Consider the following 24,523-nt stretch of genomic DNA (forward strand, 5'->3'; position numbering starts at 1 on the left):
TTGCCTAGAGAGACAGTTTTCCAACGTACTTTAATCCAGTCTGAGGGTGACCACCAAARAAGGAGGTTCCCCCTATTCCACTGTCTGTGCTTATTTGAAAACTCCTTACACAATAGCTACCAAGTTTAAATAGCCTGACAATTTTAGTTSTCATTGGGTTAGTGAGCTATTTCARCTTACTGTAGATCTGCATGACCCTGAGCTGCCACACCTCATGTGCATCACATGTTTCAGGAAGGAAGAGCTAGAACMGAATTGCCCATTGCAGTGTACACCAACAATGCACTGGAATAAATGTACTGCAAAACCCTATGAAGTTTACCTACTATGTTTCATCAACATTACTACTTYTTTTTTGGTAAAGAAATAACGTTTTGAAAGGACAATAAGGTTTCTTTATCACATAAAGGGGGGAAAGTCTGCAACTGTATATTCTTCATATTCACTATGTTTATAGTTTTTCTGACTCTTCTTTCTCATGTCATGTATTAAAACAATTGTGAGCTGTGTAAATTCTGATTCTAGACACTACAACCCCAACAACACAGCAACAGCTATGCAAATGGAGACAGCACATTTTAAAAACAGCATAAACTAMCTTCAGTCAGATACTTTTATTACTTTTTTGTATTTTTTTGCTGCTTAAAGAAAGAAGGTAGCACATGTGTTCTATCCTGACAAATAAGTCAACTCCTACTCAGAACAAAGAAACACTATTCAGCAAGAAAAATTTACAATGCTGTTCAMTGTGTTGAATAGCAGAAAATGAATTGCTGCTTAACATCCCTTTTCTCCTGGATCCCTCATCTACCTGTATTGAGCCAGTATGGCTGTCTTGCACAGCTGCTAYGGAATTGCAGTGGAACTTCACTAGTTAAAAAGTATGAAAATAACTCTGGATTGAGAAAATAAATKTTAATATTTTAAATTTAAATTTTAAAAGCCTTAAAAAAAAAAAAAAACCAACCCACAAGCTGGATGTGCTYCTACACCTGGTTTTGCCATGTGGTGAAGGGTAGGATGGGGAAGAAAACTAATGCTTTACCCGGTATAATTGCTATGCTGGGGATTTATGGCTTGTCAAATTCTAACAGATTGGAATAACAGAACAGAAAATGAAATTCAACATGAAAACATGAAAATGTGCATTGAAAGAGGTAATTTATTTCTTTATTAAAGAATATGAGAAGAAAAAATACTGCAGAGAAACACCAARGTATGACAGACCTCCTATCAGAGTTTGATCAAAGGGTACCCTACAATTATTCAGGTCCAAATAACTACAATTTAAAGAAGAAGCCATTTCACCAAGTGCAACAGTGAACAGATCAGTATACAAAAGGATTCTCACCAATGTATCTCAAGAAAATAGCACATACTGGACTGAGAAAAGCATTGCAAGTCTTTGGAGACAGACAAAACAAAACTTAAAGCATAAAAAGCAGCTTCTCTGATTCCAGAGCTGATTTTTGAAGCATTCTTGCAAAGAATCATAACTGCCATCTAAGTCACACATAACAAGATAAAACAAACTGGCTACCAATTATACAGATATATTATATTTGTAACACCGTGATTATAATCAGCATAATTCTTACCAGTAGTGAGACTTTATTAYACCACCTCTGTCACAGCAACCCAACATTACAAAGCACTCTGTGAATTCCTGCAAACACTTGTAACCCCCCTAAAAAGAGCTGGGAATCTACTAATTGAACTAAGTTTCATATTTGAGGGAGGGGGGCAAGGTTTAGCCTCAAAGGATGACAGAACCTAATGGTCTGAAGTAATATGCAAGCACACTAGTATCTCTAGAACAGGTGATACAAGATAGGGGCACTCAACCCAACTCTTGTTTACCTGAGTCAGATGACGGGATACATTATTTTGTCAGAATATCATCAAAGAGAAAACAGAGAGAAAAATTAGGACAGATAGRAATTCTCAATGGTGTATCCTGCAGAGACACAGTACATCCAGTCCTCCTATCAATTTGCCCAAATATTCATTACTTCACTTGATTGAGTATTTGTTCCAGTCAGCAGAATTGTAGTTAGCAYTGCATGCAAGCGCAGGGCTGCAGACACACTCTGGACATGGTGGGTTTATGCTTCCTCCAAGCCACAAGGAAATCAATGGCTCCATTGTTTAAAATTCTGAAGTTATGTTTGCCTACTTTTAGAGAATGTGAATCATCAATAATTCTTGATTTGCCACTTGATATTAGCAGCTTGATATTTTGCCCTCTGAAATTTAGAAAAGTCAAAAGCAGCCTCAGTTCTGCAAACGTAAAGCAACATAATTGATTATGTATAACATTTCTGGTGAAAGCTATCAGATATGAAAGAAATGTAGCATCATGKCTTGCAAACCAAAAAAGTTTGCAGTAATGCACATTGTGCCTTTTCATATCAAGTTTGGCTTCCTCTCTTCCCCTCCTTTAACTGAACAGCTTAGTCTCCCACATTCTTAAAATCAGAAACTCAAGCACATTCCTCTGCTTGGAAGAGTGTGGGTTTCTGTCAAAAAATAATCATAAATATATATATATATATATATGTCAGAAGCGTAAGAAAATTAGAAGACACAAGATTATCTTTGAAACAGGAAAAGTGTTTTTAATCAATTCATTTCCACCTGCCTGAAAAAACCTTATCTGAAAAGAAATATACCCAGAACAAAATCCTGGGATTTGTATCTCATCTGAAGGGAGACAATGAGCTTCTCTCTGAAGATCATTCTTAACTTTGACCTTTAAGTTCAAAGCAGGCAAGCATAAGCAGTCTGCCTCAAAAAAAATCAAAGACCTGATAAGATGAAATTATCTCACCCCTCCACAATATAATTGCTGGATTCTTCTACCATATCCATTTCCGTAAGAGAGAAATTTCTACACACYTGCAGTCAAAAAATGAAGTAATAGAAGGCTTAAAAAACCAAGTCTCTTAAGTATCTAACTCTTAAAATGTAATTACCATTTTAATTGTTTGCATTTACAACTGAAAAAATATCCCAAACATTCAACTGAACCTACATTTAAAAACACAAAACGTTGCATTCCAGCTAGGAGTCAGGTTGATATATAATGATGTTTTTCTCCTTGCATGTTTTCATGTTGTCTGCCTGACCTCTTGTAGATGCAAGTTGTCACTGCAGTCATGAGCTGAAGGAGACGTGCAGCAGATGGATCAGGACATAAAGAATTTGCACAAGCATTCTCCAAAGCTAGCAGAGAGCTGAACAATAATTATAGAACACAGACACATATGAAGGCCCATAATCTTAGGCATCTTACTCTATAATTGAGTCCTGTTTCAAGAGGCTATGCTCTCATGACAGCATAGTAATAGAACAACATAGTAACAGAAATAGCAGATAACGTGAATTTAAATTGCAAAGCCAGTTTATCAATTTCTCCTCAGCATCAATACTCTCATAGCTTAATAACAATATTCCAGTTGTATACATAAAGTGTTGCATTTACATAAATTATCAAAGAAACTCAAAAGAAACAGAAACTATTTTCACTTAACTACTTGGGCTCTTTATGAATCAAAATTTTAAGACCTAACCAAACATAACTTGGAAAAATCAAGCTGCAGTACATTTTGCAACGGTTGAGCTCTCCTTGTGTTATACAAGCATTCTGCTCTTCCTACTTCAGATACAACACATCTTTAACACCTACATGCAAATTTTAATTCTGGAATTAGTGTATCCTAAGTTCATGATGCCATTCTCAATATTTTCAATGCATCAGTATTTTCAATCATCATTTCACGTCATAAGATAGGGATTTGTATGCAGTAGCTCTAGTCCATTTAGTTACGAAGACGAATTTATTTTTTCTTTGTGGCTAACCATGCATTTTAATAAATAAATAAATAGTTTTGAACTTTGTACTACCAGCTGAAAAGCTRTTTCACCATGAAGTGTAGACATAGCAGAAAAATAAATTTCAAACAAGAGGAACGAAGGCAAGTACTAAAACCTGATGGACAATGAATGTTTCATAAAATACATAGGCAGATTAGTGTCCAAAGACGCAAACAAAACCAGAGCAACCTATCCCAGATTTTTAAATAAAGTTCATGAGAACTCTGGGAACTGGGGAACAAACTCAGAAATTAAATCTAAATTCTGTATTGGACAGAAAGACACAAGAATGGCAAGTTTTTCTTAAACCCTTGATACCCAGTCTTCATTTTGCTTCCAGGAATGGCCAACAGCATATGCTCAAGTAAATGCAGATTACAAAAGCAGGGCAGGAATGCTGCAATAGTTCCCTCCTACCAGTATTTGACCATCTGTGGCTTATACTTTTCCTGTACAGAGACTGTTCCTGCAGGTTTGACAACYCTTGTTAAATTTTCACTTAATCACTTTTGAAACCATTTTAAATTTTGGGATGAATGTAATTACAAGCCGCAGGAAAGATTTTTTTTTTTGCTTTACTTAAATAAGCTGGGTTCTTTACAGGATCTCTAGCTGTATTATGAGAAATCACAGTCAATTATTCTCTTGTCATATCTGTGCTACTTATAATTTTATAAACTTCCTTTACATCCATCTCTCATTTTTTCCCCTTCAGGGAACAAAAAGCACTTGATCACCTCTGGAAGACATTCCACACTTTCAGTCATCCTTGTTGACTTCCAATGCATGAAGAAGGCAACAGAGAGTAAAACTGTACATGGAACACACAGTATATTCATAAAGCAGYCTCCTTCCTTCTTTTTTCTCTACTGTTTTAATATTTGTCTTTTTGACAAAGGAATCGCTATTTTGATGGAATCATTCACAGTAATTCAAATGCCATGCACCCTCTTGACGGACCTAAGTCTTATTTAGAGCCCATGTTTGTGCACCCACAGTTTTGACCAGTTTTCTCCTCCCATCGTACAGGTCAGCTGGCATTTGGCAGCACCCAACCAGTGCCCTTTGATAAAGGAGTGGGTCAATACAGCACAACTGCTGCCTTTAGAAGGTTATTTCACTCTAATAAGTATTTTCTTTAATTAACCTTTGTCATCTCACCACTCACCCCAAAACACCATAAACCTCTAGAGAACTGAAATACCTCTTTGCAGGGAAAACAGAACATGTAACTCCTGTGAGCTCAGTACCTTCAGGAACCTTGGCTGAGCAACCTAGTTGAAGTTCACTGTCAAACTGAATAATCATACACTTACCTATACACTCCATGATTCTGCCCTGCAGATTTAGGATGGTAGGTTTCCCCTCAGAAGTCCACACTGATTCTTCCTCACTACAGAACACACATCTATTCTGTTCTYCACTAATTTTATTCTTTGTTACAGTTCAGACTTGACAGGCTGAAGTTCTCAAGATTTCTTCATCCCTCATACCCTTGGCACCTTTTTTTTTTTWAAAAAAAAGTAAACCACTACCTCTAGTCACATTTAGTACCTTCCATTCCTATGTTAGTAATTAATGAAAATTAAATCTTCCATTCTCTATTAAACAGTCCATCAATTCCAGATTTGAGGCCCGTTAAAAACTTCTAATCCTAGCAATTTAATAGGATCTTTAGTTTAAACTTCAAATTGGGAATTTTTTTTTTTCTGACTCATTTATTTTAATTCCTCTGTAGAAAACTTCCTCGGCTTCCTAAACAGCAAAAAGACAAAGAATGTATTTTGGTCTTCTTCAGTAGGTTTATATTCCTCAAATACTTTTGTGATACCGTTATAATTTACAGATATGGGTGTGCTTGCTTCACTCTTTGCTCAWACAGCTTTATCACAGGTTTTTGACAAGCTTTTATCGATAGCTGATATCCACTAACTGTTAACAAAACACCTCACAAACAATAAGCTCTAAGCATTTTGCTCCCTTTTAGATCCCTTAATCTTGTCTGACTCTTTTTGAAATAAAAAAATATAGTCTTTAGTGATTTTTTTTGTGGCTGCTATGAAGCTACATTTGAGATTATGTATGGGCATACAATGATGAGAGTGCTCACTATTACAGATGAGCTCTTCAATTGCTACATCTTAAACCACTTCCGGGTAAAGGTCTTCCTGTCAAGAGCTGCTCAATACATTTTAACTGAATGCTACCTGTCAATGCAGGTGAATGCATTTACCTACCATGACTAAGCATTCTGTCAAGTACAACAAATTAAGCATTCCTACCTTAATAATTAATGCTATGGAATTAAGAATTTTCCACAAATGATCCCTTCTCATTCCTGGCCTGTTAAGACAGCATCCTCATTTGAAAACCCACTGATACTTTCTCAGCTATTTTTAAAGACTTCTGGCATTCATATATAGGCAAGCACACATTCATTTTTGATGGAGTTACCTACTGATGAAACTATTTCTTGAGACTTCTCTGTTATTTTCTCCTATGCTCTATTTGACGTTCTCTTGGTTGGTGACAAATGAAGACTGAAATAAACGTTTAACTAACACTCTGTATTTATTCTGGCAAAGACAGGCTGCTGCTGCAGAACAAGACTGTCATTATATTTCTCAGTCTTGTTTTTGGATCATTTGGCAGTATGAACAAAAGCTACGTGTCCCCACTTCATACAGCCCACCTCTTCATCAGACTTTGTCATGTAACACGATTCTTCAAACATTCCTTTTTAACTTTTTTCCAGGAGTAAGCACGCATGCATAGCAGTGATGAYACATCCTTATTTCATGCTTTTTTGATGTACAGTTAGCTACCACAAACTACTATCAGATACAACTTTCATATATTACTCAAGGTAATAAAGTAATTACACCTCTGCTGTGCCCTCCATAAACAAGTATACAACATATTGAATAGGTGTCATATACATACAGAACAGACTCATGAAATAAAAAGAAATCTTGGCATGAAATGATCATTCTAAGCAAGTCATGAGCATCTTCWGCTCAAAGGACATATTTATTTTGACTGCTAGAATATTTTTAAAATAAAATCCAGAGTTAGAGCTGATCAAAGTATAGGCAGTAACCCTTCCTACATTCTGCAAAAAGGGAGCCTTCAAGCTTTTTGATGATGCTCCTGACAACATGAACAATCATTTTTTAYAATGTTTTCAATGTATATGAGGTCTCTTTCTGTTCTGTCAAATGACCAGAATTGGTCACARAATTTGTGATTTGTCAAACAGAAAGATATAACCAAGGACAGTAAGGTCTTGTGCAGTGTCAAATTCTAAGAACAGCCAGAATCAGATTAAAAGATCCATTTATAGTATGGAGAAAATCTACATTTTATTTTTAACCTTACTGTAGATATCTGAGTGCAACTATTTTTTCCCTTCTCAAAATGAGTAGTTTAAATGGTAATTTCGAAGTAGAAAATTACTAAGCTTTATTTCAGACTTAAATACAAGATAATTTTAAGTCCATGATAACTAGAGAAATTGCAATAAAACAAACCCCCAACRTACTCCCACTAAGTATCCTGCTCACTACAGTAACTTCTAAAGCAACAAAACACATGACACTGCAAGACTCTCATCCATTTCAGCCATTAAACCTYTAAAGGTCACATGTACATCTACACATGAATTATACTACTTGTAACCTTCTAATTAAAAGAGCACTAAGCCATTTCCCTCCTGCTATAGCTCCAAATGATAAGAAAATCATTGTCTTTTCCAGCTACAAGATGATGGTCAGAAGACTAAAGTTTAATGAYTGTCTACAAAATTCATAACTCATAAAGATATATTTGACAGAGAAAACAAAAAAAGAACAGAGAAAGTATGGGCTTTATTGTTATGTCTGAGGTATGCCCCCCAAAAAGGTTACAACTCTATCAAGTTTGTAATTTTCACCCAAACAAAAACCTGTACTTGAATTAGAAAGGTCAAACTTTAAATCAGAAGTCCTGATGTGACCTCATTTAAATAAAGCATTGAAGGTGATCAAACTGCTACTAAAATCCTGATTTCTTCATGAAGTGCTGATTCAGGAAGCAGCTCAGACTAATATTTGAAGGAACACAAGAAGTAAAAATATGAATATTACTGAAAGCTCCCATGTGACTACCTTCAGTACAGCACATATGCATTAATTATCAATACAATGAAAKCTGAAGTTTTCCACGTTCTATCTTTTATTTACATTCAAAAGATTTTTTTAGAAGTTCAGACTGCATAAATTAAGACRATTACTCACATGACAACTATTCTCTCTTTTCTCAGACACCCATAAGAAGGCAAGTGAAAGGTTACTTAAAAATACCACCATTACACAGTCTTATTAACTTTATTCACGTTGCCAACCATGCTACAGGAAAGTGCTTTTTTTACCACTGCTTCCCAAGCTGTGAAGAACTTCAGGCATTCAGTTCCATATTTACTGGATCCACTGGATCCATCGTTCACAATAAAGTATTATGAAAAAGTGTTCTTGCATTGACTACATAAATTCTTTTTATTTAGCAGTACAGTTAAACTCASAGTTTATTTAACCACATGTCCTAAAATGCTTTTAAAGAACAARTAGAAGAGGCACAAGATCAGCAAAATAGAAAGTATAAGTAACTACCGCTAAATAAAAACTGTTATAAACCACAGAAGTCAAAGACATTGCCACCTGCCTCAAATTCATCAGTGAAAGACCTGGAGAGCAAGCAAGCAGACAGCAGCTTCAGCTTTCATGCAATAAGATGGTGAACTAGGAAAGAAAGGCCCAAGTGTTGCCTTTCCTTCMATATAAAAGGCTGCTAATAATTTGAACAAAGATTTTGTTTTGAGCAAGACTCAGGGATGCAGAAAGGTGCAGAAAGGAAGWGAAAAGGAGCTAAGATACAAACTGGAAACTTTCCCAAGCATCGCTCACCACCACAGACTATATTCCCCACAGTGTTAGATACAATTTTAAAGAAGAAAATGGTTTATTTTTACAGCAAAATTTCTAAGCATTTGAGATACATTTATATGCATTATCACACAATGGTTTCATGTGTTAAATCACAAGTGGAAAATATCCAAGTGTCTCATTTTGATGCAGGTGAAGAAAATTTTAATTATACTTCTCAGACACTTAGTTTTTATCCAGCTTTCAATCTTTCATGCAAATGCGGCTRTTCTATTCTAGCAATTTTACTTAAGGCTATAAAGCTCTGTTTCCATTTCCGAATAATGAAAATAGAGGCTAATTTATTCCTAYTGGCTTTCCTACACTCCACACAAGACCCAGGACAGCTTTCTTGCAAACACAACAGTCCATCAGCCACATTAAGCAAGCCAAGTTAAGACTGCCTTTTCCAGCTTTCCTGAGTTGCAGAAAGAACTCTGTGATTTTATGTTGGCTGCTGCTCTCTGAGTCCAGCTACCACTGCCACCCAGACCTTCATACACACCGTTAACACTTGCAAGGCATGCTGCAGTGTGTTCATTTTACACACAACAGAACCACACCTTTGCAAAACCTATCTTCACTTGGAAGGGCATTCCCACTACYTTATGTTTACAATCTGCATTAAAAGTACACTGCTTTGTGTACCTATATCTGTTAATTCACAGCACAGTGTGAAAACTGAAATATGATGGGAAGCTACCAAAGAAATCACACCAGTGGCACACCACTTACTTTTAATTTTCAGATTTGAAACTTTGAAAGTCTACTTCATACTATTCAACCGGACAGCTTAGCCTGTAGTATAAAATACTATCTAATATCTTCAGTAAACTTCAATATTTTTGTCTCAATTTCAAATCTAAAAATATCTCCTCCCTCATTTCTCTCAAACTGCAAAGCTGCACATTGCAATGTTGGTCATTCAAACAAACTGCAAGGCAAATTGACCCTTCCAAAGGAAAAAAAACCAAAAAAAAACCCAAACAAACCCCAAAACAAAAAAAAAAAACCCAAACAAACAAAAAAAAACCCCACTCCTAGATCCAGCACTGGCTAAAATCTCTTCACATGAAATATTTACAAACCCACTTACACTTTTACTTTAAACTGAAAAATAGGAATACCATTACAAAAATTGTTGAGATTRTTAGAACAGTAAATGCTAAAGGCAGTACATGCAGAATTGGTATTATCAAAAGATCATCCTTTTAAACTTAGTTCTGTCTGTGTTTGAGTAAATAAAAAAGAGAGCGTGAATAAACACTTTTATCTCAAGGGCAAGTATCTTCAATAATCTTTAAAATATAATTTTTCTGACATAAGAAATACATGAAAAAAAAAACCCTGAAGAGTACTGGACAGCAGACATTACCCATTTGAAAAAAACAAGTAATAAATAGCATAGCATCAATGACTATGCAATCTTGTACCACATGAGTATACATGGATACCAGAAACAGGGACAGGAAAAAGAGTCAAACTAAAGTAATTTAAAAAGTCCAAAGCAATCATGCCCTGGATATCTTATTAAAAGACACCTTTGGTTTTGGAAAAATCTAGTTATGCTATTAAAGTGTTTATACAATTCTAAAATAAAAAGCCTGGATTTGAGAGAAAAAAAAAAATCCATTCATGACAAAAATAGATGCAAGTTGTGTAAGGGACAGAGCTAATACAACCTCCACATTCCCTACCCAAGCTCTTAAGCTGCTCTTGACCACAGCATCATAGTAAGAGCTCAGCTTCCTCAAGACTTCAAGTACTTTTYGAAAAGTTCCTGCTTCCCAACTGAAATTTCATCATCTACTAATACCTTTAAAACTTCAAATTAAAGAAAACCTGCAAACACCATCAAATCCAGAAAGTCCTGAAGCAACCCAATGAAAATCTTCAATATCAAGAATACAAAAAAAGCTAAGACCAAGGGTAGACTGGAAAGAAGTAACATGAAAAATGGGGCGAAAAAACCCCAACCCAACACAAACATAGCCAACCAACCAAAAATCACAAAAAACCCTTCCCACCAGAATTTGTTAATATTTGTCAATTCAAACAAATTTATCAACCCTTTTTCTAACAGTTTGCCAATTTTTACTTCTAATCATGTAAAATTAAGAACTGAAGAACTTAAGAGTTACAGAAGACTAACATGTAGTGAAAATGCCTTATAACCTATCCCCAAACCTTAAAACTGGTAGAGGACCTGCCTTTTTAATAAAATTATTGTAAATCTTTCCCAAATCCTTGCTGATTGTCAATTTGTTATAGCTGACATACATATCAGTCACTCCACTACTTTGCCTGGGATCAACATTGAGCCAATATACTAGCAATTACCTAGGTCATCCTATTCATCCTTGGGACAATGCTGGCAGTYCTTTGGAATTTTCTCAGTGTCCCAAGACTGATTAGAAATCAATAAGGGAATTGTGACAGATATTTCAAACTCTTGGGTCTTGACAGACCTATTTTTAGTGTCTCTCTACATTTATACTGAAAATGGAAAGCATCATATAGCAAGTATCATCTACCTTATCTTTCAAAACAGGGTTTTTAAAAATACTTCCCTGCATTCCATTATGGCAACTATAAATTATATAGGCAGGGGGCAGGGGGTGGAGGTGCTATTTGCTAGGTTTGGGGTTTTGTRTTTTCTTCTTCATTTTAGGTTATCACATTAAGTGGTTTTCATAGAAGCATCAGTTACCATTTGTTSAATTATCCTTGTATAAGATTCTCTTCCTATAAAATCCCACAAGCATTTTAAGTTTTGCCTGGTTGTATGGAAACTTTCTGTATGTGATTTTTCAAGGTCTGTTTTGCCTAGATGTAAACTATAGTTTCTTCTACTGCATTTGACTACCATAGCTACTACACATTATTTTTTGCTTTTAAACACACAGATAAAAATTACCAAACTTCTTAGTCAGCTGTATTCCCGTGACATCTCCCTCTTTCCTTGAAATCTGCAGAGTTGTTTCCCAAGTCCCCTCAGCCTATAATCCTCCACTGACAGTAGCTGTCTTTCACAGACCAGAATATTTCCTCCCTGCAAACCACCAATTTACACATCACAAAGGAAAGCTTTCCAGCTGGATGCAGAAATCATGAAACTCTTTTCCCCTGCCTATATGAGTCACTGATTTACTATTGGCTGTTGCAGTGTAGAATGAGAGTCATGTCCAAGTTTGCAGGTCTTGCTTCCCAGGCTCCTAGCAGCATTCATTTAAAGTACAAACTGATCAGCAACCTGATAAAAATATCACTACCACTAAAAGCCCAGAACTGACAGCTAGGTGACCCCCCAAAAGACAAACCTTTCTTATGTTTGTAAGTCCATGACTTCACCCAAGATGTTTGCTAAGAACAGGAGAGACTGACTAGAACACCAGTGGCTGAAGCTTCCCTCTCTATAAACCCCATAAACAAACTTATACAAACTCCCTCCTGACAACTGCACAACCTAACATATCTGGAACATATTATCAAAATACTACCTCAATACCAATTGCTCTCTGAAGGATTCTATAAAAAGTCTCGAATATACAACTGATGTCAACAGTTCAGCTTATTTTCTTTCATTTGTAYCTGAAGAAGACATAAGAACAGACACTGTTGTCATCCTGAATGAATGACTCAGTGGTTAACTAGAGACAAGAACCAAGAGAAGAAAGGAAAATATGACAATTACAGAASTAATACACTAGAAAAGGGTATAGGAAAAAAAGATCAACTAGACCAAAACCCCACTAAAGACAGTTCTTACAAGAAATAGATGCATTCTGGTCACAAGGCAACAACTTCTCATTTTAAGCTTCAGCATTCTAATTAKGGCTCTAAAATATGCAGCAGAATAGAGGTATTTAAAAGCTGTCCTGTGTCACAAAGATATGTTGAAGTCTTTCAAGAAGAAATATTAAAAGATAGTAAAAATCAATGTTCAAACTTTCAAAAAAGCAAAGGCTTTAACTGAACACGTATTTCAGAATAAAGTCAGTTACCTAAAAGAAATACCGTTTTTAACTTCCAAGACAAAACCCAAGTATYCGATACTCATTCTCCATTAATATTTCTCCAACCCAGATACAATCCATCGTGTTTTCTACAAAAGTGTTTTTACATACACCCTGTCAACCGTGCCCTCTCTCAAAAGAGATTAAACCTCATCAGCACTGTCATTCTGCACAGCCAAGATCTGATTACACTTAGAACAATAAAATATCCCACCACACACTCCTCTTAAATTAGCCCCATAAATTCTACGTAAACAGCACTTTACATATCAAATGCTGAAGGCAACTYGGAAAACAGTTTATGGGGCCAACCAAATCTGACTATTACCAAGCCAAGTTTTAAATCTTTGCAAAAGTAGGTGAGATCTTAACCACACTGGAAGCCTGCTAGTTAAAGCCCAAGCTTGGTAAAGCAAGCAAAAGGAGGGAAGGGCAGTTGCAAGTTTCAGGGGTTTTGTTTGGTTTTATAAGTATACATCTTGGTTTTTACCAGCATGAAATCTCTACTTATCCTCCTTGCTTAAAATAAGTGTTTCAGAAGAACAATTACAACCAAAAMCCAAATTTTTATGGGTAAGAGTGACTGTTAGATTATGAAAATGCCTACAGCACACAAAGACAACAGATAATATTGCAATACCAATCTCTTTGTATGCAGTACAGAAAAGACTCCAAAAATTCTGACCTTCGGTATCTAAAAAGGACAAATAGTTTTCATAAAAAATAGAAGACAGCCTACCAAGAAGAGTATTATCCAAACCAGACAGGAATTTAGCTCATCCACAACTTCACCAGTAAAATTAAATCTGGGGCAGTAACACGATAATGCTCTTCTAAAGGCATTTTTAACTGTTCATGACAGTTTAGAAAGGTATTTTCCAATGCACTCRGAGTTTCCAACACATATACACATTTCTGTACTGACTGCTAACCTCACTCATTCTAATGTGTCATGATATAGTTTGCAGATGCAAAGGACACAAGATGAAACTCGAAAAGGTAAACAAAGACAGAAAAACATAAGTAGGTGAGAGGTCATTTGCAGATCTGTGCAGGTAAGGACACAGATGAAGCTTCACAGCTCTGGGTTAGTTCTACCTGTTTTCAGAAAAACTAAGTGCTTAATTATAGACCATTGCTTCAACACCCTACACATACACAGAATGGCAGCACAAACTGAACAGAGAYGCTACTTTCACACTGCATGAGACATACATAATCCAGCAGGATCCTTGCATGGCAGGCTAAAAGAAGCAATACAAGAAGCACCAGAGAACCTTGTAAAACTAAGTTTCAGCCCTCTTCAGTTGGTAGTTCCAGAACTCCAGGCAGCACATGCACATGTTTCTTTGAAGTACACACTAGGYACATATCTATATAATTTTATATTACTTGTGGTTTGGAGTTTCATGGAAGAGTAGTTGGACTCCTAATTTGCAGTTGAACTAGCAGACTTTATACAAGCAGGGCAYTCTGGTGTATTCAGCTTGGTCCCACAATCCACCTTCTGAGGCAGAGAAATACATGTCCAGATTCTGACATGAAGCACTGACAGTTTTTGTTCAGTCTATCAAAAACTTTATGTTCAGATGAGGCTCCCCCCCCCCAAGACCTTTGATAATTTATACAAACACAGAATGTTTACAGTAAAGCTTCCTAGACTAACATGGCTGAAAACCAATACAGAAACAGCAGTGGAGGCAACTCACTGGAAAAGGAGCTTCTAAATCTAATGCTGCTGACCAGCTTGCTGCCTGATGATTTCTGCAAGTGGACAATTTTAAAGATAAACTCATTCCTCACATGGAGTAAGAGTTGTTGCTAGGAAAGTAAACAATACAAAATTCTAAATTAGCTGTATTTCATTAGGTGACTAAAGAAATGCTATGTTTTCTACACATAGAGAACACGTTTCAGAAAGGACAATGTTAAATTAAACTCAACTGTTATGTATAAATCCAGACACAACCTGGTGAATTGTCAGATGCTACAAGCATCAGGCTTAATTTCATCCCTGTTGAAAAGCCAAACAGCATCTATAATTTAGCCTGCAAGACTTAATTCATACTTTGCTTTCTTATCTTCTAATCAACAGAAAAAGGGTCATACTAGACAGAGGACTAGACGGTAATTTTAACACCTGTTCAGAGGTCAGACTGCCAAAGTAACATACACTAGGAATGAGGCAAGGCTTTTCTAAGAATTCACAGATGAAAAATAAATTACATATGATCTTAATGGAATGCAACAGCACAGATTTTTAAGAAAATATATGGGGATTAAAAATGGCAAAGGGAGACTATTAAAAGATGCTTGAAATACTGCTTGTTAACTTCAATCTAAAAAGCAGAGCTATAATTTGTTTGCCTGTTGCAGAGGAATTCYGTGTTTCTGGTCATTTCTTGCTTGTTTACCAAATACCTCTATTGCAGATCATTTTATACAAACAATATAAAGCAATGTGAAAAGTGGATTTCAAAAATGAAACAAAAAAAGCCAGAATTAGTAACAACTACTAGTTAGAATAGCTGACTTATTATCAGTAGTAAATAAAAAGCAACATCTCACTACAGTCATGCAGTTGGAAAAAAAGATCTTAATGGCAGAGATAACCTCACTGAAGACTAATCAATTAAGTATTCAGACCGAAAAAAAAAAAAAGTTGATTTGAGGATATGGAAGTACTGCCATGATTTTTAAAAGCTTTTTATTTAACTACCATTCAAAAATATCCAATAAAACTGTAGTTAGACTTTGTCAGAATTAGCACCAAATTAAATTCAATTCTAAATTAGTATTTTACTCATGTTTTATCATTAGTGGTGCTGCTCTCCAAAATAAAGCCATTTCTCAGGAATAAAAGCTAGTCTCAATAGATGAGCAATCAAATGGACAGGACAGAACACAACACGTGCATCCTATCTCCAAATCTGCCACAAAAATCATAGCTCAGCTTTAACGGCCAATTGTCCCACATGTGAAATATGGATGACACGTACTTTTCTCCAAAAATTTTCTAGATAGACATGATAACTACTCTGTTCAAGAGTTACATATTGTCACTTCTGAATTAGGAGTCTATCACACTCAGAATCAGACAATGGACCATGCTAAATTCACAACAGGCAACTGTATTTTGTTGTACCATAACTGGAAAAAAAAAAACAAAAAACAAAACAGTAAGACTCTATGGTAATTAACATCACGCCTGGTATTTTTCAAGTTCATGAAACTATATATATGTTTCTATATATGTAACGAAGTACACACAACCTTGTATTTCTTCTTTCCTGCCTTTTATACCCACATCCTATTGTTTTCCTATTTAAGTCCCAATCACACAATCAGATCCACAGGAGAAGGTTTCAATGAAGCTGTAATAAAGAAACTATTGGGATGTGTGCTTGAGGATCTCCTGGCACAAATCAGTTTACATGACTCAAGAGGCAGACTATACAATCCAGAGAGGCTGCTTTATAATTTGCGTAACACAATGGARCCATGCTTGGAGGGATCTGGATGATACTTAAGACAAATCAAACTACTGAAATAAATGTACRGCAGAAACACAAGATTAATATAAGTGTCTAATTCTATGGATGACACACAGGCTGGATATAAATTCAGTTTAACAATAAAAAAAAAATTCTCTGTTTTATTTTGAACTTGAATGTACAGTCTAAAGTCGAYAGAAGAGCCAAAGGGTTATCAATTTAATCCCACCTACATAAATSATAAGATTTATCATTAATCACTCTAGTGATAAATGAGAAATGTAAGAAAAAAACTATTTCTCATTGATTTTAATTACGAAGAAATAAACAGCTGAACTATGGTTATTTTTGCCCCTCCCTTTGCCAGTACCTTTCACAGACAAAGAAATCAAGGACTGTTTTTTTAAAAAATGAAAAAAAAATTAAGCACTAACATACGAATTAATTGAATGACAAAAGAACAACTTCAAATTACTTACATTCATTTTTAAAACAAGCAAGTTTCAATTTAATGTTATCTCTTCAAACAAATACATATAAACTGACATTATTACTGTACAAAATCAAGATAATTATCTCTAAAACAGAAACAATTACACCATAAAGGGAGGAACATAATCCATTTACGCATTACTCAGATAAAACAGGTCTTTCTCCAGAAGCCTTTCAGTAAATGTCAGTATTTTGCCACACAAGTTCAAGCCCCGCCTGCACTCATCATGTCAGAACTGTGAAGCCCAAGTTGTCCTTTTAGGCTGCCTRTAATTGGATGCCTACATGTGCTTTGTACTATCCAGCACCGGTACTTCCCTCACGCTCCCAGACGAGGTGGTGCTGACACAGCTGCACTGCAAACACAACACCCCTCCTTCGGCCCGAAGCAGAAAAACGTTCCCACATCCTGGGAGTTCAACAACATGGGGGCTGGACTAAATGATCTCCAGAGGTCCTTTCCAACCCCAACAACTCCGTGATTCTGTTATCTTCCGTGGCCGCTSCAGCTCTGCCATGCATGAAGGAAGCCTTCTTCCCCATCAGCTGTTCCTCCACCAGGAAGGACTCGGCTAAGGCTCTCCCTCGCGCATCTCACCGACCATCCCCTCTCTCTTAGCCCTCCTCTCGGCTCCAAAGAGCCACAAAGCTCCAGACGTGGCCTAGTGTCATTGTCTCTCRCTCTCCCGCCACCCCCTCTTCCTCACCCGTCCCTCCTCCCTCACCGCTGCCTGTCACCTGCTCCCTCCCCGCCGGCCGTCTGCTTCCAGGTCAGCTCAGCTCAGCTCCGTGTSTGCCTATTCATCCTGCGAGCAGGGAGGAGGAGAAGGAGGAGGAGGAGAACCCGGCGGGCGCCGCAGCGCCCTCGCCACTGCTGTCAGCACGGGGCCGCTCCCGGCGACGGGCGATGCTCGCCCGCAGCCCAGGGCGCCCACACCTCCGGGGGGCTGTGGTGCACGACCCAAACCTGTGCCATGGTTCACCCAGCAACCCCTCCTCCTCCGGCCCTTCCCTGTCGGGCAGCCCCTCTCCCTCGTTCCCCCAGAAGCRCCACAGCCCCCCCGCAACACAAACACGCACAGGAAAGCGGGCCCCGGAGCGCACCCCGACCTCTGGCCGCCCCTTCCCTTCCCGCCCGGGCTGCACCTCACCTAGTGCCACCTCGCAGGCTTTGCGCAGCTGGGAGTGATGCGCCTTCTTCACCTCCTTGTCGGCCAGGATCTTCTCCAGGGCCCGGGTCAGAAACATGTTTTTCGTCTTCTTCCCTTCATACATGGGCGCAATCGAGCCGTCAGAGGAGGAGGGTGGAGCGGGGAAGTGRGAGCGGGGCACCGGCCTCTCCCGTCGGGAGCGCTGCCAGGGGCCGCCGCGGGTGCGGGGGAAGGGCTCCCTCGCAGGGCGTCCCGACACCCGCTCGGCGGCTCCCCCGGGGGAGGCTGGGGTGGGCCCGGGTGGCGCCGACAGCCAACCCCCRCGGCTGAGGGAGGACGAAGCCTTCTCCTCCCACCCCCGATGCGTGTGTGCGCGGACGGCGCCCGTCAGTCCCCGAGCCGCCCCCGGCCCGCGCCCGCCTCCATCAGCACCGGCGGCGGCGGCCGCCGCAACAACCTGCCCTCGCCATGTTGGAAGGAAGCGACGTCAGGGCCGCAGCCGGAGCGGGAGGAAGCGGCGGCCGTGTCCCGGGAGGCAGGGCGGGCGGAGGGAAGAGGGAGGGCGGGGGGCACTCGTCTTCTGCCCGCCCCGCGGCCGCGCTACAGGTGGAGCGGAGCCGCGGGAGGCAGCGGAGAAGGACGCAGGAGATGGCCGCTGCTACCTGGCAGCTGGATGTGGAGGAGGGGCAGGGCTTCCCTTCCGGGCCACCCGCACTAGGAGGTGGAGGAGGAGACAGAGGAAGAGGAGGAAGGCTCCCCCGGGATGCGCCACCTGCCCCTGAGGGGCGGGCTCCGCCGTGGGAGGAGGGCTGAGGCAAGGGGCCTCCCTCGGAGAGGAGCCGCTCTCCTTCCCTGGCCGCCGCCTTCCGTGTCGAGAAACGCCCGTGGTGGCGGCGGCTCASGGGGCAGCGAGCGGAGAGCAGCCCCCCAGCACCGAGAGATGGAGAAGCGCCTTGGGGCGTGGGAGGTGTCCGGGCTCCCGGGGCTCTCCCTCAGCCCCGCCCCGCCTGTCCGCACCTCCCCTCGGGCGCGGGGGAGCGCTGCACCTGCGAGTTCGCGTGGTGCCCTTCCTGCTTCGCCTGCATCCTCTAACTGGAAACGCTGTCGTGCCGCGTTTCTTCCCACTGCACGTGCACTAGGAGTACAGAGCATTGAAAAAAATAATAAAAAGTGCATCTTAAAACTGAACGATACCTTTTGTGATTTCCTACTTTATTATATTGTTGGAAATTTTTGTGAACTTGTAGGGGCTTTTGAATTTTTTTTTCTTGTTTTGTTTTATTGGGTATTTTTTCCCCTTGAGTTGCCCCCGCCACCCCCCCCTTTAAAAAAAAAAAAAAWTTGCATGTGCTCTTTGGTCTTTTCCTTCCCAGAATGAAAAAGGGTAATTTCCCATGTTGCTTCAGGGCCAAGAAAAGCTCAGGTCGACCCTGGCTAACTGGTAAGCAGCAGRAACATAATAGGGCCAGCTCAGAAGTGATACACGATAATTAAAAATATAATTTGGCACTAACTGAAGGCAGGTCTGGTTCAGAAAATTTTTACCTGATAGAAAAAAAAAAGCTCAAAATCAACCTGGAAATGAAAGAGCAGAAGTTCTAGATGTACCTTTCAACCCGGTTATAACATCAGTGTACAGAAAGCAGAGATGGTTGTGGAAACCAGGGGCCATCTCTGATGTCTGAGGACAGAGCCAGCACATAGGAAAGAGGTTATCCCCRGCAAACATTTCCAGTCTGTTCTCTGTTCCTTTGACCCTGCTGTATCAGTCAGGAGCCCAACCTTCAGAAGTTAACCCTGCCATCTTCCTCATGGAGCATTTGAGAGAGTCTGCCCAGGCTGTCATGCCACTGTKCTAAGGCCTTGTAAGCAGTTTATTTGAGCACCTATTTCTTTACAACAGAGCCATTGTAACTGCATTAATAAAGGTACAKTGGCCTCAGCCCCGCAGTGAAGAGGCAGCTAATGCTGCCTTGTCTTGCTTAACATAGTTTCCCAAATGAGAAATTATTTGTGCCAAAATGACTTGTTTCCTTACAGGTATCTCTATTTGACTTTTTAAGGAAAACACTGGCACAGGGAATTCTGCTAAAGCCATAGGTGAATGCAAGCCTGACAGTTAGAGCAAAACTTGTTCTGCTGAAATTACTTCATTTGTACCAGCAGCTTTTTCTGTCATTGGATATTTTGCCACCAAACTGATAAACAATACAGAAAATATGAAGAGGTTGCATCTGATTTTAGCATTATGACAGCTTTGTGAGAGAGTTAGAGCTCATAACACCTAGCACATTGATTCCTGAAAAGAAGACTGTATTCAGATTGCAATGATTTATTCAAAAGACTGTGTCATCAGCAGCAAAATTGCTAAGCATAATTGAATTATTTCTAGTAATTTATTTAGGGAAAACCTTTTGCGCATTGGCTAAATATCTTTTTTTTTTTTTTTATGCACAGGTGCAAGTTCAGAAATGCAGATGTCAAAATTACTTTGGTCTTTCAAAGCTGCTTGCTTACCACATGGCAAGAATTAAGAATTTTCATGGAGTTCTTGCTGGTAGGTTTGCACAAACCATTTGAGTCCAGATTGCCCTAGYCAAGTCAGAGCTTACAAGTGTTATTTAGCAAATGGAGTTTGCTATTGATTTTCACAGTCCATTTAGCAGAAACAGACTTGCTATATGAAGACAATGGGTATCTGTAYGTAAAGAGCACTGAGCACTGCAGTTATCTGTTTTGTTCATATTAATGTCTATTTTCATATTCTGTACACRRGATAATTTTACATGTGAAATATGTTTTAGTTRAGCATATAGAATTGCTGCTGAAGCRTCTGGAGAAATAGACCTGTCAGAAAGAGACTCAGTTCCATKTCTTTCATTCCTGCTATAMTATGAATGCTTGTTTTGGTTTGGGTATTTTTTAATRTGGTTTGAATCTTCATATTCTGTTCTCAGTTTCTAACAACTGCTGCTCTGTTGACTAAATTTGTAGCTTGGCACAGCTGGTAATCTACATCTACATTCTAGTCACAAGGCAAACACTACCTGAACTCTGCAACAGTGCAGAGCCTGCTTCTGAGATCTTATTGTAAATCATCTGTCCAATAGGTTAACATTGATTTTCCTTCCCAGAGCTGAGTCAATAAGGTGGAAATCCCAGGGGAACTATTATATGGAGAGAAAAAGTCCCGTGCCCTCATTTAGGGACAAGATATGAATGGTGATCAGCTTGTGTGCTGGGTCCCAGTGCTTTGAATAAAGTCAGTTATTGTGACAGGTTAATTTACTAGGTGAGCCAGCTATTAAAACAATGTTTGGTCAATTATAAAAAAATGTTATGGACTTCAAGGAAGCATTTTGAGGGAAGATTTTGTTACAGAGACTGCAGACCATAAGGAATGTGTTTAACTCTTTGCTGATTACTTTAAAAGCTAGTGGTTTGTCTTAGTGAAAGGAGAATGAGAAAACTCATGAGAATGAAAAGGTGAAGATTTATGAAATTTGTCTTAAATGGATTCCTAACTAGAACCATTTAGGTTGGGAAAGACCTTTAAGGTCATTGAACCTAACTGTGAACCCAGCAATGCCAAGTCCACCACTAAACCATATCCCTAAGTGGCACAACTGCAAGCCTTTTCAATACCTTTGGGGATGGTGACTTAATGACTTCCCTGGGCAGTCTATTCCAAAGCTTGACAATATTTTGGTGAATAAATTTCTATTAATGTCCAATCTAAAACTCTCCTGGTGCAMCTTGAGGCCATTTCCTCTTGTACTATCACTTGTTTCTTGGGAGAAAAGGCTGACACCCACCTGGCTACCACCTACTTTCAAGAAGTTGTAGAGTGTGATAAGGGCTCTACTGAGCCTGTTTTTTTCCATGAGGAGAAAGTTCCTCAGCTCCCAGCTCTCCCAGTGCTCCTCATGAGACTTGTGCTCCAGACCCTTCACCATCTCTGTTGCCTTTTCAGGACATGCTCCAGCACTTAATGCCTTTCTCTCCAGCTGGGGCCCAGAAGTGGACACAAGATACAAGGTGTGGCCTCACCACTGCCAAATACAGGGGRACAATCCCTGCCCTGGTCCTGCTGGCCACACTATTCCTGATGCAAGCCAGGATTGGCCTTCTTGGCCACCCAGGCAGRCATTGGCTCATGTTCAGCCGCTGTCGACCAGCACCCCCAGTCCTTTTCCAATGGGCATCCTTCCAACCATGCTTCCCCAAACCTGTAGCATTTCATGGGATTGTTGTGACCCAAGGGCAGGACCTGGCAACTGGCCTTGTTGTCTTGTTGAGCCTCATACAGTTGGCCTTGGCCCATCAATTCAGCCTGTYCAGATGCCTCTGCTGAGCCTTTCTGCCCTCCAGGAGATCAACACTCCCACCCAACTCAGTGTCATCTGCAAAGTGACTGAGGGTGCACTCAATCCCCTTGTCCAGATCGTTGAAAAAGTTGCCAAACAGGACTGGCCCCAGCATAGAGCCCAGACAGATTGTGCCATATGACAGTAGTGCCTTGCAAAGGATTTCAAAATGCTTGTTATCTACAGTGATTCTGCTGCCTGCATTGTTTTGGTTTCAGCGTGGAGATCTTAGTTTTACTAGTAATTTGTTTTACTAGTAAATRTCTGACCCAAGAACTGTAGTCCTCATAGCTGTGGAGATCCCTATTTGATTGCTGGTGAAATCCCAAAGATGTGGAAAAGCTGTTATTTGCTTTTTCTGCTCAAACTGCTGAGCCTGCTGGCAACATGATGTATGAAATATTATTGTTGTCCAGTCAAACCTGAGAAATGTTTTCTGACCAATCTAAAAGAAGCATATTAGTATGTATGCCATAAAGTACAAAAGCACCATTGCTTTCTTGGACCCTTAACATTTAAACATAGAGCAGCACAAGAGGGAAAAAAAGTGTATTTGAGAAACACTGCAAAAATTACTGTTGAGTACATTTTTATTTATCAGTTAATTGGAATATTCCAAAAGCCATTTATATTGTTTCATATATTTAAACTGTTTTCAGTGAGGRTTAGATACTTGTTTTGAAAAAAACTTAAGAGAACTTTCCGCATGAGAGGGAACAACTAGCACCTGCTTCTGCTGGTTTTGTGAACCACAATTGTATGTAGTGCTTGTTTGAAAATGTTGAAAAGCTAAGACTAGAAGCCTTTGCTTAAAAGYCACATGAGCAGTAAAAGGGAATAGTAAAAGTGCAGTTTCATGCTTAGAAAAAGCTGATGATTTTCATCTGTTCTGCCGCCCGAAGTGAACTCTTCACCTGTAAGAGCTCTCATCCACTTTCTTGTGYTGGTCTAGTTGTATAACTGTGCAATCAATTAGTTCATCTGTGGTTCAGCCAAAAATCAGTCTCATAAGAAAGTTAGTTTTCAGTGGGATCAGTGAATTAATCAGACTTACCTGCATATTCAGTAATTCTTACACAAAAAAAGAGTGGGGAATGTGAGTGATGAGGAGGACTGCTGCTCATAGTGGCACTGTCTTCATAACTCATCTTGATGAGCTTTGAAACAGCACAGTAATAATAAGACTGTGTTCACTTTAAGTTAGAGTAAGACAGAATGGCTACTAGAAGCTGCAATCCTTCCTTCTCCTACCTGTTTCTTACTTCCTTGGTCACTGTAGGCATTTACATTGTCATGCTGTCAATTACGTGCTGAATTATATTCAGAATTTAATTAGATTGAAAATAACCTGACAAGAAACAGACTATTTTTAATCCAGATATATATTCCATATCCTGATCAAGCAGGCACTTTCACAGATGTTTATGTTAGCTCAGGGAATGGATAACACAAAAACAGGAATAAGAAAATAGGTAAAAAGAGGTCAGGCTGGTTTGAGGTTTTTTATTGCAACAGTGTTGATTTATGCCAACTTAAAGTATTGTTTAAACTACTACTTTTTTGATTATTTCCATTGTGCCAGAGAGCACTCAGCCCTGTCTCTGTATGTAAACCCATATATAGGATGGATGGGTCAACAGATAGGATTAGTGTGTTCCTGCCAATGTATATGAGCCTTTAATCGTGGTGGCTCGCTTGTCACCTACTTTAGCTCCAGTAGAGCACTTTGCATCTGTTCCCATCCTGTTTTCATGTACCAGATGCAGATAATCAGTGCATGATGGATCAGAGTCCAGATGGATCTGACAGATGGGAACCTGGAACAGGAGGGAAGCAGTGATTATGTTCTCAACTGCTGGCACCTTGGTGGAGAAGTTTCCAAGATTATTACTGAATGCATAAGATTTAACAGGTGTGCTGGTGGTGCTTGGTCATGGGATACTGAGATACAAATACTGAGGCATTCCTCTCTGTCCCTTTGTGGACTCATAGGGCTGCCACCCTTGTAAAAATAGGTGAGACATAATCCAGAATATTCAGGGTATCCATTATGCAAAGGATCACAGTCTGTCGACCAGTCTGCAAGAGATACACTCATCATAAATGTACTTTAATATTTTTAAGAGGTGTTTTGTTATTTGGGGCTTTTTTTTTTTTTTTTTTTTTTTT

The 24,523-nt window shown here is 39.3% G+C and overlaps 1 protein-coding gene across 3 annotated transcripts in view; it reads right to left on the reverse strand.

Moving 5' to 3' along the window:
* Positions 1-18,652, reverse strand: part of ARFGEF1 (ADP ribosylation factor guanine nucleotide exchange factor 1) — an 85,730-nt gene extending 67,078 nt beyond the window's left edge. For 2 of the 3 annotated variants that reach the window (XM_057363906.1, XM_057363908.1), the window contains exon 1: positions 17,988-18,652. In XM_057363906.1, the coding sequence (XP_057219889.1) occupies positions 17,988-18,111 (124 nt within the window). In that variant the 5' untranslated portion in view covers positions 18,112-18,652. The remainder of the gene's footprint in view (positions 1-17,987) is intronic. The other variant, XM_057363909.1, reaches the window with a different exon arrangement.
* Between the last annotated feature and the right edge of the window lie 5,871 nt (positions 18,653-24,523).

Source organism: Malurus melanocephalus, unplaced genomic scaffold, assembly GCF_030028575.1.
Source record: "Malurus melanocephalus ecotype Western Australia unplaced genomic scaffold, MMel_1.1 scaffold_32, whole genome shotgun sequence".
NCBI classification, from domain to species: Eukaryota; Metazoa; Chordata; class Aves; order Passeriformes; family Maluridae; genus Malurus; species Malurus melanocephalus.